At 37.0% G+C, this 16,402-nt stretch overlaps 1 protein-coding gene across 1 annotated transcript in view; it reads left to right on the forward strand.

Moving 5' to 3' along the window:
* The window catches only part of GSR (glutathione-disulfide reductase), a 42,979-nt gene extending 30,064 nt beyond the window's left edge, over positions 1 to 12,915 (forward strand). The window contains exons 8-13 of the mRNA XM_033104659.1: positions 3,320 to 3,406; positions 4,538 to 4,696; positions 6,806 to 6,917; positions 8,157 to 8,288; positions 10,573 to 10,706; positions 12,697 to 12,915. Coding sequence (XP_032960550.1) covers positions 3,320 to 3,406; positions 4,538 to 4,696; positions 6,806 to 6,917; positions 8,157 to 8,288; positions 10,573 to 10,706; positions 12,697 to 12,846 — 774 coding nt within the window. The 3' untranslated portion in view covers positions 12,847 to 12,915. The remainder of the gene's footprint in view (positions 1 to 3,319; positions 3,407 to 4,537; positions 4,697 to 6,805; positions 6,918 to 8,156; positions 8,289 to 10,572; positions 10,707 to 12,696) is intronic.
* Positions 12,916 to 16,402: the final 3,487 nt, after the last annotated feature.

Here is a 16,402-nt window from a genome sequence, read left to right on the forward strand (position 1 = left end):
CTTGATGTCAATCTTCTTAAAAATCTACAGTGAGAATGTTCTCTTATGTTGTCATTAAATACTAGGGTACAAAGCATGTGGAGGTCGGTTGGTTTGTTTCATGTGTTGCTGCACAGAAGCTATTTGAAGTAGGCCTTCTGTCTTTCCCAGCTACCAGCTGCCATAAGAGTTGATGAAATCATTTTGATTTAATCAAACTGGCAGATACTTTCATCATGAATTGTTAGATAATAGCAGATGACTTTATAAGGAGACATGCAGGGTTAAATATAAGTGTTAGTTAAATTGAACAGACTATCAGGTTAATTTCTTGGATTGGGTTATTAACACTCAGTCAAAAAATTTACTAAGTTCTTTGCATTAAAAGGACACATATCAGAAATATTTTCATCCCTATGTTCATGGCAGCATTATTCACAATAGCCAAGATATGGAAGCAACCCAAGTATCCATTGATGGATGAAGGGATAAATATAACGTGGTATATACATACAATGAAATAGTATTCAACCTTAAAAAGGAAGAGCATTCTGACACATGCTACCACTTGGATGAACCTTGAGGACATACTAAACGAAATAAGCCAGTCACAAAAAGACAACTACTGTATTATTCCACTTAAATTAAGTATCTAGAGCAGTCAGATTCATAGAAACAGAAAGTAGAGTGGTGGTTGCCGGGGGCTGCGGGGAGAAAGAAATGAGTTGTTGTTTGATGGGTACAGAGTTTCAGTTTTGCAAGAGGAGAAAGTTCTGGGGATCACTACAACAATACAAATATACTTAACACTACAGAGCTGTACGCTTAGCAATGGTTAAGTTGGTAAATTTAATGTTGTGTGTTTTGCTTTGCCACAAAAAAATAAAAATAAAAATGAAGGAAGCTTATATATAGATCATCTATTCGAACCTCATTTTAAGGCCCAGAGAGGTTTTGTGACTGCTAATTAGTATCAAAACTGAGAGTCAGCTAAGGTCTCAGAAGCCCAGACCAATATGCTGCTTTCCTGTTTGACATTAATGATGGATGAAGTGTTGCTTTATATGTTTTGTTGATAATCGTGACTTAGCCTTCTTTAGTTCAGCCTACTGTTAAATCTACTGCATTATCAATTCTATGATCTCCCCCGTTTCTAGCACCATTTTTGAGGCAGCATACCTTAAGAAGAATTAGGATAGACTTTCACCAATATTATGGTGTAGGAAAAATGTGGGTTTTTCCATTCCCTTTTCAAAATTCTGCCTTTCCCACGGAGTATCATCTCCCATCACCCCATCATCAGATCACCACAGTTATTATCACCTCTGCCATCGTCACCCCCACCATGATGACCAGGTCATCCACACTTATATTTCCTTTTCTTTTTTTTTTTATTAAAATTTATTGGGGTGACAATTGTTAGTAAAGTTACATAGGTTTCAGGTGTACAATTCTGTAATACATCATGTATATATCACATTGTGTATTCACCACCCAGAGTCAGTTCTCTTTCCATCACCATATGTTGGACGTACATATTTTTTCTGGCATATTGATCTACTCTTGTGATTTGTGAGGTGTGAGCATCACTCCACGTCTATACTGATTCCTCATAAAGCAATCTCGTCAGACCTGATCCGTTTTTCAGAAGGAGTTTAACCCTCTCTGTCCTATTCCCCACTTCTTTTCTTCTATGTTCTTCCATTCAAACTAACCTACTTGGCTTTCCCCTGTCTGTAATGTGGTCCCACATTCTTATGTTTGTACAGACTCTTCTGCTTAAGGTGCTTTCCCTTCCCAAAGCATCAAGATCCAGTGCAGGATGGGACAGTCTCTGTGAAACCTGCCCTGTTCTCTTCTGTATAATTTCTGTCTCTTACAAAACATCTTATCTGTATATCCTTTTAGTTAATTGTAAGTCTGTCTTTTATTCTAATATGTTATGTCTTCCATATAATAGAACTTAATAAATATTTGTTGTTGGGATGAATGAACTGGTGAATTTATATAAAGTGCTGACCTTGGTTTAGCTTGCAAGAGTTACATGTCTTTCTCCTCCACTGGAAAGGGAGCAAAGGTGTCCATATGCAGTTTTATGTCCTCCTATCACTTCTTAGAGTAAATCCCTCAAAAGACACTCACTGCATGCCTACTAATTTAAAATCTTGATAGTATGCTGACAAAGGCTACGTGAATGATTGCTGTGAAAAAGGTGAGGTATGGGAATTTGTTACAGCAGCAATGCTACATATGTAAACGCCTTTGAAGATATAACTGATTCATTGCCCAGAACTTCCCACTTCAGCTTGGTATTTTGAACCCAATAAAAAAAAAAATGAAGTGAAAAAAAATAATAAAGTGGCCCCACAGATATGGAAGGGGGAGTACTCCCCGTTTAGTGACACTACAACTGATCCGAGAGATGTGGTAAGAGATTTGTGCCTTCCCAGACTCGATAAGCCTGCGAGGGGTAACAGAGCAGGAGTTGTCTGCCGTGGTTCCGGTGCCTTTACGTGGCCTCTACCATCATGGGTGGGAAGAGGAAGTGGATAGTGATGTGGAGAGAACTTGATCTGAAGATTCAGGCCTATCTCAATTTGAATCCTGGCTCGAGTACTTTCTAAAAGTCACTCTAGTTCTTGGAGTGTCAGCTTCCTCATCTGAAAAAAAAAATATAGATAGTCTCCTACCCTGTAAAATCATTAAAAGGATTTGAGGAAGAGTAGATAGATGGATAGACAGGCAGACATTATCTAGAACAACACTTAGCATTCCAGGGAAAAAAACAAAGACATCGTGTTTTCAGCTTTGTTGGAAACTTTAATAGGAGTGGATTCATATTTACCAAATTCAGAACTCTAAAGTAGTTTGAGATCTTAAAGAGATACTAAGACTAATATAAAATAAAATTAAAAAAAAAAGTCCTCAAGACCATGCTATTGACTTTTCTGCCTCAATAAAGAGATTTTGCTAGAGAATCTTCATTTAAATCATATGAGAGGGAAAACTGGCCCTGGAATACTGAAAGGGGAAAGAGAATTTCTGGTCTCTAGACTTATGGAAAAGAGACGCAAGCTTGGGAGGAACATGGCAAAGATAGAAGCCTACAGATTGCTTATCTATTTAACTGTGAAACAGCAATTGGTGAAGTTAGATGTAGTACAGACATTGGTGGTGACGGAGGAAAATAGGTTTATTAAAACTCCTCACAGTATGGCCACGAATAAAAAAGGAGATAAGAGGATGATACCAAAATTTCCCTCCTAAGTTTGTAGCATACCTTTAATCAAGTTTTATTCCTTTCCCACCCGATCCCTCTGCTGTCTCTGTTTGTATCCAGGTACTTAGAAATTTTGATTCAATAATCAGTTCCAACTGCACTGAGGAGCTGGAGAATGCTGGCATCGAGGTCCTGAAGTACTCACAGGTACGACCTACCTGGGGCACGCTTACCACCCTTAGTCACCTGTCCATCATGAATCACACTTTGTGCTCTTGGCTTTACCCTGTTAGTCTTATAAACACAAACTCTTAGTCTACCCCAGTCAATTTATTCCTTTTTAGAATACTACCAATTCTTTTCTTTATTATAAGAGGCTATATTTCTCATTTAGTAATGAAGTCAATGTATAAAAGATTAGAAATCTGATAGTTGAATTTTGTTTAGTTAGAACAAAAGCTTTAATTTTTGTGCTCAAATGCCTTATTGAATATCCTTATTTTTTAGGAAATATTATATTTATTTTTATATTTAAATATTATATTTATATTTATATAGTATATTTATTTTTCAGGAAATATTATTATGGAATCTATTTTTAAAGCACACCCTTTTGGGTTTTGCAGATGGAAAGAAATTACAAAGTGCTTTACTTCTCAGGGAATCACCTAAATTTCAGAATTTTCCTGGGGCATTAGCCTTGTAAAAAGTGATTGTTTTTCCCCACAGTTTCACCCTTTCACCATAGACCATGTCAAGTAAAATAATAAATGTGACTACGCTTTGTGAATATGAAAGTGCTAGATTGGTGGTAGGGGTCAACATCAGAATCACCTTGGGACCATCACTAAACTCCATGTGGGCTGCACTCTCCTGACCTGATTCTTACCCCCCTCCCTTATTCTGGTTAAGAATGTACAGGGAGAAGCAATGACTGTGCATGTGAAAACGTTTCTTACTGATGGTGCTACAAGCTCATTTCCTTCTCCCCACTCTCCAGTTGCCAATCACTGTGCTTAGATTTATCGCTTAAAATTTTACCAGTTTTTAAGAAGTACAGTTTAGCATATTTTCCTTTTCATATGAAGCATTGAGTTGGTGACATGCGCTGACATTTATGGCCATTGGCTGGATGATTTGGGGCCCCCTAGGAAATCATCACAGCTCCTAGGAGTTCTAGCATTGGTAGACTTTGGGTAAAAGTAAATGTGTGTCAGCACATAAAAATTCACATGTAGAATTCAGGGGGGATTTGTTAAATGTTAAGGATTCTAGTTTTTCTGTTTGCTTTCCTTCTTCCCTCCCTCCCCCACAATTAACACATTTATTTGTCAATAGGTCAAGGAAGTTAAAAAGACTTCCTCGGGCTTGGAACTCTGCATGGTTACTTCAGTTCCTGGTAGGAAGCCCACCTTAACCACAATTCCAGATGTTGACTGCCTTCTCTGGGCCATTGGGAGGGACCCAAATTCCAGGACCCTGAATTTAAACAAACTGGTAAGCTGACTTAGTCTGCCCAAAACATTCTTGAATCTCTTAGCAGCCCTGTCTCTCTGCACCCCAGGCCCTAAAACTGTGGTGGGTTCTGTTGGATTCTTTTCTTTTTATTATACATATCCAGTTTGTCATCAAATCCCATTGCTACTTCTTTGAAGTTTAAAAAAAAAAATCCTTTTTAATGTCAGCACCCTAGATCAGGTCGCAGCCACCTCTCATCTAGATTGTCCAGCAGTTTCCTGTCTAGCCTCTTCGTTACAGATTTCCTTTTCACTATGATACTTGTCTCTTTAAAGCCCTAATATTATTCCTTATTGTCTACAGCTCTAATCCAGATTGCTGGGTGTGTAAATCGTCCTGGACATTATAGCACTTGGGGATGGGACCAATGTGCAGCTGATCTACAAGTGTTGTAATTGGCATTCTTATTTGTTCTTTTACGTTTTGAAGGAAAGTCTAGTATAGTAGCTTGGGGCTTGGGTCCCAGAGTCTGACCCCGTTGTGAACCTTAGTTCTGTTACCAGTTTCATGGCCTTTAGCAAGAAGTGTAATTACTCTTAAGTTTGAATTGTTTCATATAAATATGGGAACAAAAATAGTACTTGCCTCATTGGGTTATAGAGAAGAATAAATGAGAAAGTGCTTGCAAAGTAATTAGCTGAGATGTCAGCTTATGGTATGAACTCAATAAATGTTAACCAGCTGCTGTTGATGGTGTCATGATGATTTTTTTCACATGTTATACTAGTCTGTGAATAATAATAGATATGTCATGTGTGAGGTTTATATATTTGATGGAGTCTCTTGGGAAGTATATATCATTTTGATTTATGTTCTAATATTAATATCTGTTATAATGTAGATTCCTTTTTCATTTCTATAAATGCTATATTTGAGCATTAAAAAAATTAAATATCTGGGGAGATGCTTTATTTGTTTTTAATCTTATTGTTCAGTGAAATTTAGTAAAACTAGCTCTCTGGTTTTATTTTAACAAAACTAACCATCCAGCTTTTCACCTTTAAAGAGATATTTTGCCATGTGCAGATATAGGCATTGGTAGGTCCAGTTTTCAACTATATTTGCTGAATTTTTAAAAAATGAGGCAAAAATTTTTAGTCTCATTCAATGTTAAGATATATTTTTATAGTGCAAGTTGAATGATTCCTATGTGTAGCTCAACATGTTACTGACCTAATTTAATCTTGCCACCAACTCTTTGAGGGGTAAGGACGAGGAAAACAGGAGCACAGAGCTAATAGATAACTCATGATTGTAAACTCTGTGGAGCTTGGAGGATATTTGTATTACTTACCACTGTATTTGCAGTGACTAGGTTAATGCCTCATTTGTACTAGAAACTCAAATATTTGCTGATAAATAGGTGGTTATACAAGGTCTTATAGCTAGCAAATGGCAGAGCTGGGACTTGAACCCAGGTTTACCTGGCTTCAAAGGTAATAATACTTTTGACTGCTATGGAACCTACTTCTGTTGTCTCTGCTTCTCACAGGGGAGTATATACACCTGGGATCTAGAAAGCCACAAGATAAGCGTGACACATCTTGAAGCAAAAATTTGACTCACTATAAGGGAAAATTTTTTGGTTAAAGGAAATAGCAGTATATTTTAGAGTAGAATGGAAAATTTGCTTGGATTTTTAAAGATAAAATGGTAAGCTTTAAAGAAATCTACTTTTGATGACTGCTTCATGGTGCCCCTTGAAGGTATGAGTTAGCATGCTTCAGAAAGACTGCTTCAGTGGAGAAAATCGAAAGCTACTGTCCTCGATGGACTCCACAGGGATAGCAAGTAGCATGTCTAATAGCTGAATGATGCCATCTCATGTTTACCTGGCCAGTTGAGTTATACATTGCAAAGTCAAATCCTGTTAAAATACCTCAAAATCGGATAAAACAGTTCCCTTTTAAAGAAAAGATACGAACCCTGCCAACTTGCTAAGAAATTTTTCATCTTGTGGTTGAGTCTTGTGGTTCTCGGAGAGTCAGGCTACAGAGGTGCCTGAAATGAGATAGAACCAGAGACTTGATCTGCTATTTTTTTTGTAGGTAAGCCAGATATTTATGTGATGTCCCTTCACAATTTTAGGGGATTCAAACTGACAACAAAGGTCATATCATCGTGGATGAATTCCAGAATACTAACGTGAAAGGCATCTACGCAGTTGGGGATGTGTGTGGAAAAGCTCTTCTTACTCCAGGTAACGCTTCTTGTTTTCTTGGGTAAAGGCGGCTCTGTGTGTTATACAAAACTGTTCAGAAGTTCATAGTCAAATAGGCTTGAGCAAAGTTAAAAGGATGACTGTCTTTTATGTCATCAAAATGATAAAAATGATTGAAATAGATGCTGGTTGGGTACCTGACGTTTTCTCAATAATATTCATTTTTACTTTAAAAATGCTTTGTGAAGACTGAAATTTTTATATAGCTGATACAATCCTCCTCTGAACACTGTAAATTAGAATCTGAGTTGTGTGTGGCGACAGAGGAAGGAAGTGGCTTTGGGAAGAAGTAATTGAGAGTGGAATTCTTCTATGATAATTTAGTTTTGATACAATGAAGATTGATCCTCATCCCCCGAGTTTCATACCTCAGGCTATTTTCGGGTTTAACTGGCACTTTTCAAGCTCTTCTATCTATTATCAACTCCACTCCATCTGCTTTCGCTCTGTACCCCTCTGCAGCCTCTCCAGCCTTTCCAAAATGGCCCTGGGTCTTACTTCAGGATGGAAACTTCCTCAATTTCACACCCAAAGCCGTTGAGTTTGTTTAGGAAGTTCTCTTAAAAACAAAATAACAAGGAAAGGTTCAAAAACTTTGTAACATAACCTAACAGTTGAAAATTATGTTCAAGTGAAGAAATTTCTTAGGTATTCTACTGATAACTTATTTTGGAAAGAAACCTGTCAATTTCAAATCAATAAAATTAGTAGCTGATGCTTTTACTGAACTCAGGCATTTATTTTTAAAGACTTAGGAATAAAAACAGGCCAAGGAGAATAAACTTTTAAAAAATAATAAATAAAATAATTTTAAAAATAAACTTTAAAAAAATTTAGTGTGAACTGCATGTGGTTATAAAGTAGAACTGAAGATGCTTGAAACTAATATAGTTTGCTCCATAAATATTGTATCGAAAAGCTAATATCCGCATTAAGTAGGTAACTGCCAGATGATTAGAAACTTGTAAATGTGTATCTCTTTTTTTGTTGTTATAATAGAATGTACAGAATTTGATAGTTTTGAAATTTTGATAGTTTTGAATTGATAACTAAGGTACTGATGTGTCTTTATTATATTGAATTTGGTATTATTGTGAACATTAGGGTAAAACTGTTAGAACTAGTATGTGAAGCCACATGGCCAAATGGTCAGTAGAACAATTCTGCTATGAAAAAATGAGCAATAAGCTAAACATTGACTTTAAATTCTCTTTGTAGTTGCCATAGCTGCTGGCCGAAAACTTGCCCATAGACTTTTTGAATGCAAAGAAGATTCCAAATTAGACTATGACAACATCCCTACGGTGGTCTTCAGTCACCCCCCTATTGGGACAGTGGGACTCACCGAAGGTAGGTATTTAAAAACGAAGGTCATTTACAGTTTCCTTCCCTCCACCCCTGACTTTAAGTAGGTGTCTGTCAGCTAACTAAATCTATCTCAGCCTCCAAGTTACACTCCTGTTTGGTTAGCCTCTTGTCACAGCTCCAATTTCCTCCCTGACTACTACCATGTTGAGAGTATAATTCCTTTTCCTCATACCACCCTGTCTCTCTGACTTTTTTTTTAGCTTTTTATTTGAACTAATTGCAAATTTAAAGAAAAGTTGCAAAAAATAGTACAGAGGACTGTATACCCTTAAAAGTTTTGCTTTATCATTTTCTCTCTACACATAGACACACACACACACACTTAAAATTCAGTATCTATTTCCTAAGAACCAAGCAGTTCCCTTACAGAAACACAGTGCAATTTTTCTGATGAGAATATTTATGTATTTATTTTCTTTGTTTTATTTTTTTATTTTTCGATTACAGTTGACATACAATATTATATTAGTTTCAGGTGTACAACATAATGATTAAACATTTATATAACTTACGAAGTGATCACACTGATAAATCCAGTCCCCATCTGACACCATACATAGTTATTGCAATACTATTGACTATATTCCTTATGATATATCTTACATCTCCATAACTACTTTGTAACTACCAATTTGTATTTCTTAATCGCTTCCCCCTTTTCACCCATCCCCTCAACCTCCCATCTGGCAACCATCAAAATGTTCTCTGTATCTATGAGTTTGTTTCTGTTTTGTGTGTTTGTTTTGTTTTTTAGATTTCATACAATGGAAATTATATAGTATTTATCTTTCTCTGTCTGACTTACTCTACTCAGCACAATACCCTCTAGGTCCATCCATATTGTTGCAGATGGCAAGATTTCATTTTATAGCTGAGTAATATTCCATTGTATATGTATACCACCTCTTTATCCATTCATCCATTTATGGACATCCAGGTTGCTTCCATATCTTCGCTATTATAAATAAAGCTGCAATGAACATATGGATGCACATGTCCTTTCAAAGTAGTGCTTTGGGTTTCTTCAGATAAATACCCAGAAGTGGGATTACTGGGTCCTTCTTTTTCTCTTGTTATAGCCTCTGTTTTAAAGTCTGTTTTGTCTGGTATAAGTATTGCTAACTCCAGCTTTTGGTTTGTTTGTTTCCATTTTCATGAAATATTTTTTTCCTTCCCTTTGCTTTCAGTCTGTGTATGTCTTTCAGTCTGAAGTGAGTCTGTTGTAGGCAGCAAATGTAAGGGTTTTGTTTTCTTATCCATTCAGCCCCTTTTCATCTTTTGATTGGAGTATTTTAATCCATTTACATTTCAAGTAATTGTTGGTAGATACCGTAGCTACTGCCATTTTATTATTCATAGTTTTTTAATCTCCTTCTTAAAGAGGTCCCTTTAATATTTTTTTGTAATACTGGTTTGGTGGTTATGAACTCCTTTAGCTTTTTCTTGTCTGGGAAGCTGTTTATCTGTCTTTCGATTCTAAATGATAGCTTTGCTGGGTAGAGTAATACTGGTTGTAGGTCCTTGCTTTTTATTATAACTCTGAATGTTTCATTCTAATCCCTCTGGCCTATAAAGGTTTTTTTGAGAAATCAGCCGACAATTTTATGGGAACTTCCTTGTAGATGACTAACTGCTTCCTCTTGCTGCTTTTCAGATTCTCTTTATCTTTAACCTTTGGCATTTTAATTATAATGTATCTTGGTGTAGGTCTCTTTGGCTTCATCTTGTTTGGGACTCTCTGTGCTTCTTAGGCTTGTATGTCTGTTTCCTTTGCCAGGTTTGGGGAGTTTTCCATCATTTCTTCAAATAGCTTTTTAATTCCTCATTCTCTCTCTTCTCCTTCTGGTACCTCTGTGATGAGAATGTTGGTACGCTTGATGTTGTCCCAGAGGCCCCTTAAACTTTCCTCATCAAATGAGAACATTTAAATTGATAGAATATTATCTGAACTTTTGATCTTATTCAGATTTTGCCAATTGTCTTAAATCATTTTAGTTTTTAACATTTTTTTTCTTCCAATCAGGCTTCAGTCCAGGATAAAACACTGTCTTTAGTTTTCATACCTCTTTGATGTCCTTTAATTCCTCAGTCTTTTATCTTTCATGAAATCAACATTTATTTTGTAGAATATTGCTCATTGTGGTTTTGTTTAATATTTTCTCATGATTTGATTTGGGTTGTATATTTCTTGCTTTCTCTTTGAAAGGGCAGTGTAAATTGTTTAGGTTTTTTTTGATAGATACTTTTTCTTTTCTGTGCATTATAGATGAGGCCATTTCTAAATATGGAAAAGAAAATGTGAAGACCTATTCAACGACCTTTACCCCAATGTATCATGCAGTTACCAAAAGGAAAACGAAATGTGTGATGAAAATGGTCTGTGCTAACAAAGACGAGAAGGTATGGGAAAAATCCAGTAAGCTAAAGAGTAACTTCAAGGTTGGCAGTGATGGTGGCATTTTGGTGGAGTGGGAAGGGAGGAGACCAAGTAGTTAGGCCTTCTCTGATTGATTGAACTGGTGCGCTCCTATTTTTATCTGCCTACATGTATTGAGATTCTTCATAATATTTCATTTATAAAGAAGGTTCCACTGCAAACAAAGAGGGAAAGGTTGAAAGCCACAAAAAAGCTCAGTCATTGACCAATAGGCCAGGACAGATAGGAAACTCAGAAATGTTGATAAGTGTAAGAATGTAATGTATGATGAATTTAAATTTAACCAATCAGTGAAGAAGAGGGAATTTATTCAGTAAAATTATCTATTTTGGTTTAACTCTGAGGAACTACCAAACTGTTTTCCAAGGTGTCTGCAGCATTTTACATTCCCCTCAGTCTTATGTGAGGGTTCCAATTCCTCCACATCCTTATCAACACTTGTTATTGTCGTTTTTATAGCCATCCTTATGGATGTGAAATGGTATCTTATTGCAATTTTGGTTTGAATATGAACAAGTTTTTTGAAACATAATTTTTCAAATAGGTTTTGTTTGGTATTAGGTCAGCCTATTGGGTTTTTTCTACAAATTGAATTAAATATTACAATGGAACATAGCAGTATGCGTTGGGAACATGGCTCCACGAGGGACAGTGGCTTACCTGGAGATTCAGATGTAGTTTCCAACTTCTCTGATCGAAAAGAGCATAGTTTGTGTCTGATTCAAGATGGCTTTGTACTACAAAAGCCACAAGACATAGTCCCTGACTTGTAGAAATCAACGTTACTGAGGATTGACGGACACAGAGAATTAGAGCAAAGAGAAGAAAGGAAGTGAGTGGGCAGCAGAACAAAGGTTGCTTTTTCTTGGCCCTGAATATTCCTCAGTAGCTTAAGATTTTCAGATGTTGAATCAGCAAGATCCCTACTTATCTCTTCATATCAGTTATTTCTTCATACCATTATCATTCATTCATTTGATAACCATTACCTGACAGTCTGCTAAAGACTAAGAACTGGGATATGGAGAGGGATGATATAAAGTTCCTGCCATCACCGAAACTGGTATTGTAAATTCAATTTAGATCACAATATCTAAAAATCTGTGTTTAATGCATGCATAAAATATGATTTGGCATTTTTTTTTAAATTGAGATGTACTTTTTTAAATTGTGAAAAGCACAAAGCATTTTTAAGTGTACCATTCAGTAATTTTAAGTATATTCTTGATTTGTTTTTAAAACAAAATATTTTTGTAGCTAAATTTTATGTTCTCTAACTTTGTTTTTCAATGGATTATTTACCCTAAAAGTATTTGCTGAAGGGAAACATTAACTAGTAGTTTTAAAGGATAGTGAGAAATCTCAGTGGAAAATGTGATTTGAAACAAATGCCTCTCTCTGGTCCTTCATGCAGTCGTCTAGCTTGTATGAACTGAGTGCCCTGTACGGGCCATTGTTTTGCTTGGCCATAGGTATAGAGTAGGGAGCAAAAGCAGACAGAGACCCCTTCATCTAGAGGTTAAAGTCTGCTGTGAAAGACGGACTCTAATTGTCCGCTCCCCAGATAAATAAATACAATATTGCAGTTGTGATAGAACCATGGTGGAGAAATACTGGTAGTGAGAGATCATGTGATAGACAGTTTAACTGCGTCGGGAAGGAATGTGTAGGTATCTGAAGAATGAATGGGCTTTTGCTCTTAAAAGAGGGCCAGAAAGATTGTCCAGACAGAGGAAACAACTTGTGTAAAGGAGAGGGCACGGGGAGTCTTCAGGACAAAGGAAAGCCAGCGAGGCCGAGAGCCTGAGGGAGGACTGTATGAGATGAGGTGGGCAGGGATGTTGAGGCAGGACTGTGTAGGGCCTTGTCATCTGTGTCGTGCCTAGTGGGATTAGAGAGGGAAGTTTTTACGGGTTTTTAAATATTATGTGTCTTTTTTTTTCTTTTTCCCAGGTGGTTGGGATCCACATGCAAGGGATTGGGTGTGATGAAATGCTGCAGGGTTTTGCTGTTGCAGTAAAAATGGGAGCCACAAAAGCTGACTTTGACAACACGGTTGCCATTCACCCTACCTCTTCGGAAGAACTGGTCACACTTCGTTGAGAACTCAGAGACTGTTATGGCTGGCAGCTGGACCAGTAGCCCTTCTGAAATGAACCAAATAATCACATTTACTTAAACTGTTCAGATTTTATTATTTCTTTATTGTAATCAGGATCTTCCAATAGTGGAGTTTTTGTTATCCAGGATTGATTTTCATTTGATAGTATCTCATAGTAATTAATGCTTTAAAGTTTTTTTTTATTAATAGCTCTGTGCTAGCTGGTTGGTTTGTTTTGTTTTTGTTTTAGCCTTGTCCCACCTGTACAACTATATGCACTATGATTAAATTAATGTACTCAAATGAGTATATCTTGCTACTGTTTTATAAAGGAAGATGACAACAGCTGTTCACATTTAAATAATGCAAATGCACAGAATTTATTTTTTTTTATGTCAGTACTGTGCTGTGCATATTGCAAAGCTGCTTCAAGGGTGTGACCTTTCTCAAAACATACGACACCAGAGGCCTGCCTCTCTTACTTTATTCTTTCTTTTGTTTTAAATGATTAAAAATGATTTGTGTTACTTTTATGAGATGACGTACTTTAAACTTAGGAAAGATTAGAGAAGGCTGGTTATCTAAGTGAGGGATATTTTAGAAGTGATTCCTGCTTTCAGGAGGAGAGGGACTCAGATACTACAAAAGTCCCTTCTTCTGCTAAGAGTTCATAGTTCAATGAATCAATGAATGATTTTAGTTTTTATATGTGTTCTTGTCATTTTATTTTTTGTGAAAACTGTTTCCAAAAATTTAAAAATAAAGTGATAGCCTTTTCTTCTTATAAAATTTGTTGTTATGAATTTATGGTTCATTTTCCAAGAATATTACTCATTGGAGGGTCATATGCCATCACTGATCTGTCTTAAGAAGGCTTATGGGGGAGAAAAGAGGTTTCACATTTATAAATAAAGACCAGAAGAATAAAAGAAGCATTTAGCCAATTTCTTGATTAAGTTAGAAGAACAGTCTAGAAGTAACTTAGGTTTTTAGCACTTTATTTCCATTAGCGTTTACCAGCTAGGTAAGTTAGTTAAAAATTTTCCATGGCTTTCATTAATGGCCTAGTGCTTCAGGCTTCTTTCATTAAGGTTTTAATTAATGCCTCTCTGGTTGGCCATGGCCAGGTTGCTACACTGACTTCAAGTAGGTCCAATGTCAGTGAAAGAAACATACCACATTAGTAACGAGGTTAGGTGACTATTGCTGCAAGCAGATAGGGTCTAAAAACCTAGACGTGGACTGGATTGACATAACCACACCCCCCTCTTACCCTCGAGCCCATAAGGTAAGTGGGCCAAGGTTCTGGGCTCCACTGACCTGGTGGGTTTCTCACTGCACTGACCCTAAACTTTGGGTGTGACTCCGTTAAAAAAGAAAGGGTGGGCCCAGTAGTCACTTCTACTCTAATCATGTGGTGTTTTTTTTTGTTTCAGGTATCCTTTACACTGCCTATTTCTACAGTAAACCAACATGAAGGAACCTTTTTCAAGTGCAGGCTTTGTTTTCATCAGTCGCCAAATCGATCCAGTGTAAGGTGATCTGGCTTAACAGTCTCCTTTACAAAAATCGCTGGGGAGAGTAAAGATATATAGGGCAACACATTGTACAATATCTGGCACATTGTTGGAGGTCAGTAGATGTTTACTGAAAGAAATACATGGTACTTGCTCTCAAGTAACCAAATAGTCTAGAATAAAATAAAATTCTGCACAAATAACTGCAATTCAAATCAATATGTTAGGCACAGGGTAACCATATGATTTATGGGACACTTTTGGGAGTAAAAGGGACACAGTTGGGACAAAAGGCATAAATTTGTACTGCTATAGGAAAATGGGACAGTGCCACCCTCGTTTTTAGAGAGGTGGAATTATACAAGTTCAGAGGAGGCAGAAAGTGTCATTTTGCTGGGAAAACTGAAGAAGGTTTTGCGCAAGAAAGAGGTTGTGTAGGATTTGGAATATGAGGATTGTGAGGGAGAAGGTCAGGGCACGTGGAAGGTACAGTGAGGCAGAGTTAGGCAAAGCATGCATGGGAAATGATAGAACTCATTCAGTATGCTTGGCGCACTAGAGCGCGTGTTCATTTTGTGTGGAATGTTCTTTCCCACTTGTTTACACGATGATCCAGTTCTGTATTGTTGCATAACTAGCTGAAAACTTAGTGGCTTAAAACAACAGCCTCGTTATTATACCTCACGATTATGTGGGTCAGGAGTTTGAGCAAGACTCAGCTTGCAAAGATGACTCTTCTGTTGGTGTCGACAAAGATCATTTGGGGTTATTCAACTGGCAGATGGGCTGGTCTAGAAAGTCTAAAACAGTGTCATTCATATCCGACTCTTAGGCAAGGGTGACCGGAAGGCTGGCCTCAGCTGGGGCTGTCAACCAGAGTGCCTACATGTGGTCTTTCCGGGATTGCAGACTCATGGTAATGGACTTTGATGGAAGCTCAGGGCTCCCAGAGGTTGTTCCAAGATTCACAGGCAGATGCTGCAAGCCTTATGACTTAACCTCGGAAGTTCTGGAACGTCACTTCTGCCACATGTAATTGGTTAAGCAAATCACTAAGGCGAGCCAAAATTGAAGCAGAGTTACGGGACTTCACCTCTCAGTGGCAGGAGTATTAAAGAATGTGTGGCCATCTTTAATCACACACACCTAGAAATCTTCTCGTTTTACAAGACTTGACTAACATCACCTTTGTGAAGACTCATAGTTTTATGTGTTATGTGTTCCCATGACACCTTGTCCCATATTATGTAGACCCATATTAGGTCTACACTACGTGTTCACCTTGTGTGTGTGATTTTACATTTAATGTCAATCATTTCTGTATTCTCTATGTTGAGTTTCACAGTATCATTCCTTGTGTGTCATGCAGCAGCTTTGGCTGCAAGAGAGCAAAAGTGTGTTACTGTGTAATTTTTCACAGTAATATCTATAGTACAAAAGAGCCAACATTTTTTTTTAATTACAGTTTATTGGGGTGACAATTGTTAGTAAAGTTACATAGATTTCAGGTGTACAATTCTATAATACATCATCTATATCTCACATTATGTGTTCACCATCCAGAGTCAGTTCTTCCAACACCAAGAGCCAATATTTTAATCTTTTACATTTTTGAAAAATGAATAGGCAGGATTTTCCGGTCTTCAACAAACTTCCCTTTCCATGAATCTGACCTCCTGTATGTGGATCAAGAGCTGTTAGTGGTAGACATAGAAGATGGTTTCAATTGTGCCCTACTCTGAGAAATACTCATTGTCATTGCCTTTGATGCGATAATTTAGAATGTTGATTCTTTAACAAAGATCAGTCAACATCTTAAAGGTAAGAATGATTATATATAGTCATTTCTGTTTTTTATGTGGTATATTTGAAGTGATATTTAATGTGTTAGGGGGCAATGTTAAAAGGTAAAAAGTGTTGGATGATAGGGCTGGAGTTATATCTAGTTTTTACATAAATTTTTATGGCAACAATTCCCCTTTTAAGTACTTTCTCTTAAGTTGTAGTGGGAGACATTTGTCTTTTTGGCTGTTCAGCATCC

Source organism: Rhinolophus ferrumequinum, chromosome 4 (assembly GCF_004115265.2).
Source record: "Rhinolophus ferrumequinum isolate MPI-CBG mRhiFer1 chromosome 4, mRhiFer1_v1.p, whole genome shotgun sequence".
Lineage (NCBI taxonomy): Eukaryota > Metazoa > Chordata > Mammalia > Chiroptera > Rhinolophidae > Rhinolophus > Rhinolophus ferrumequinum.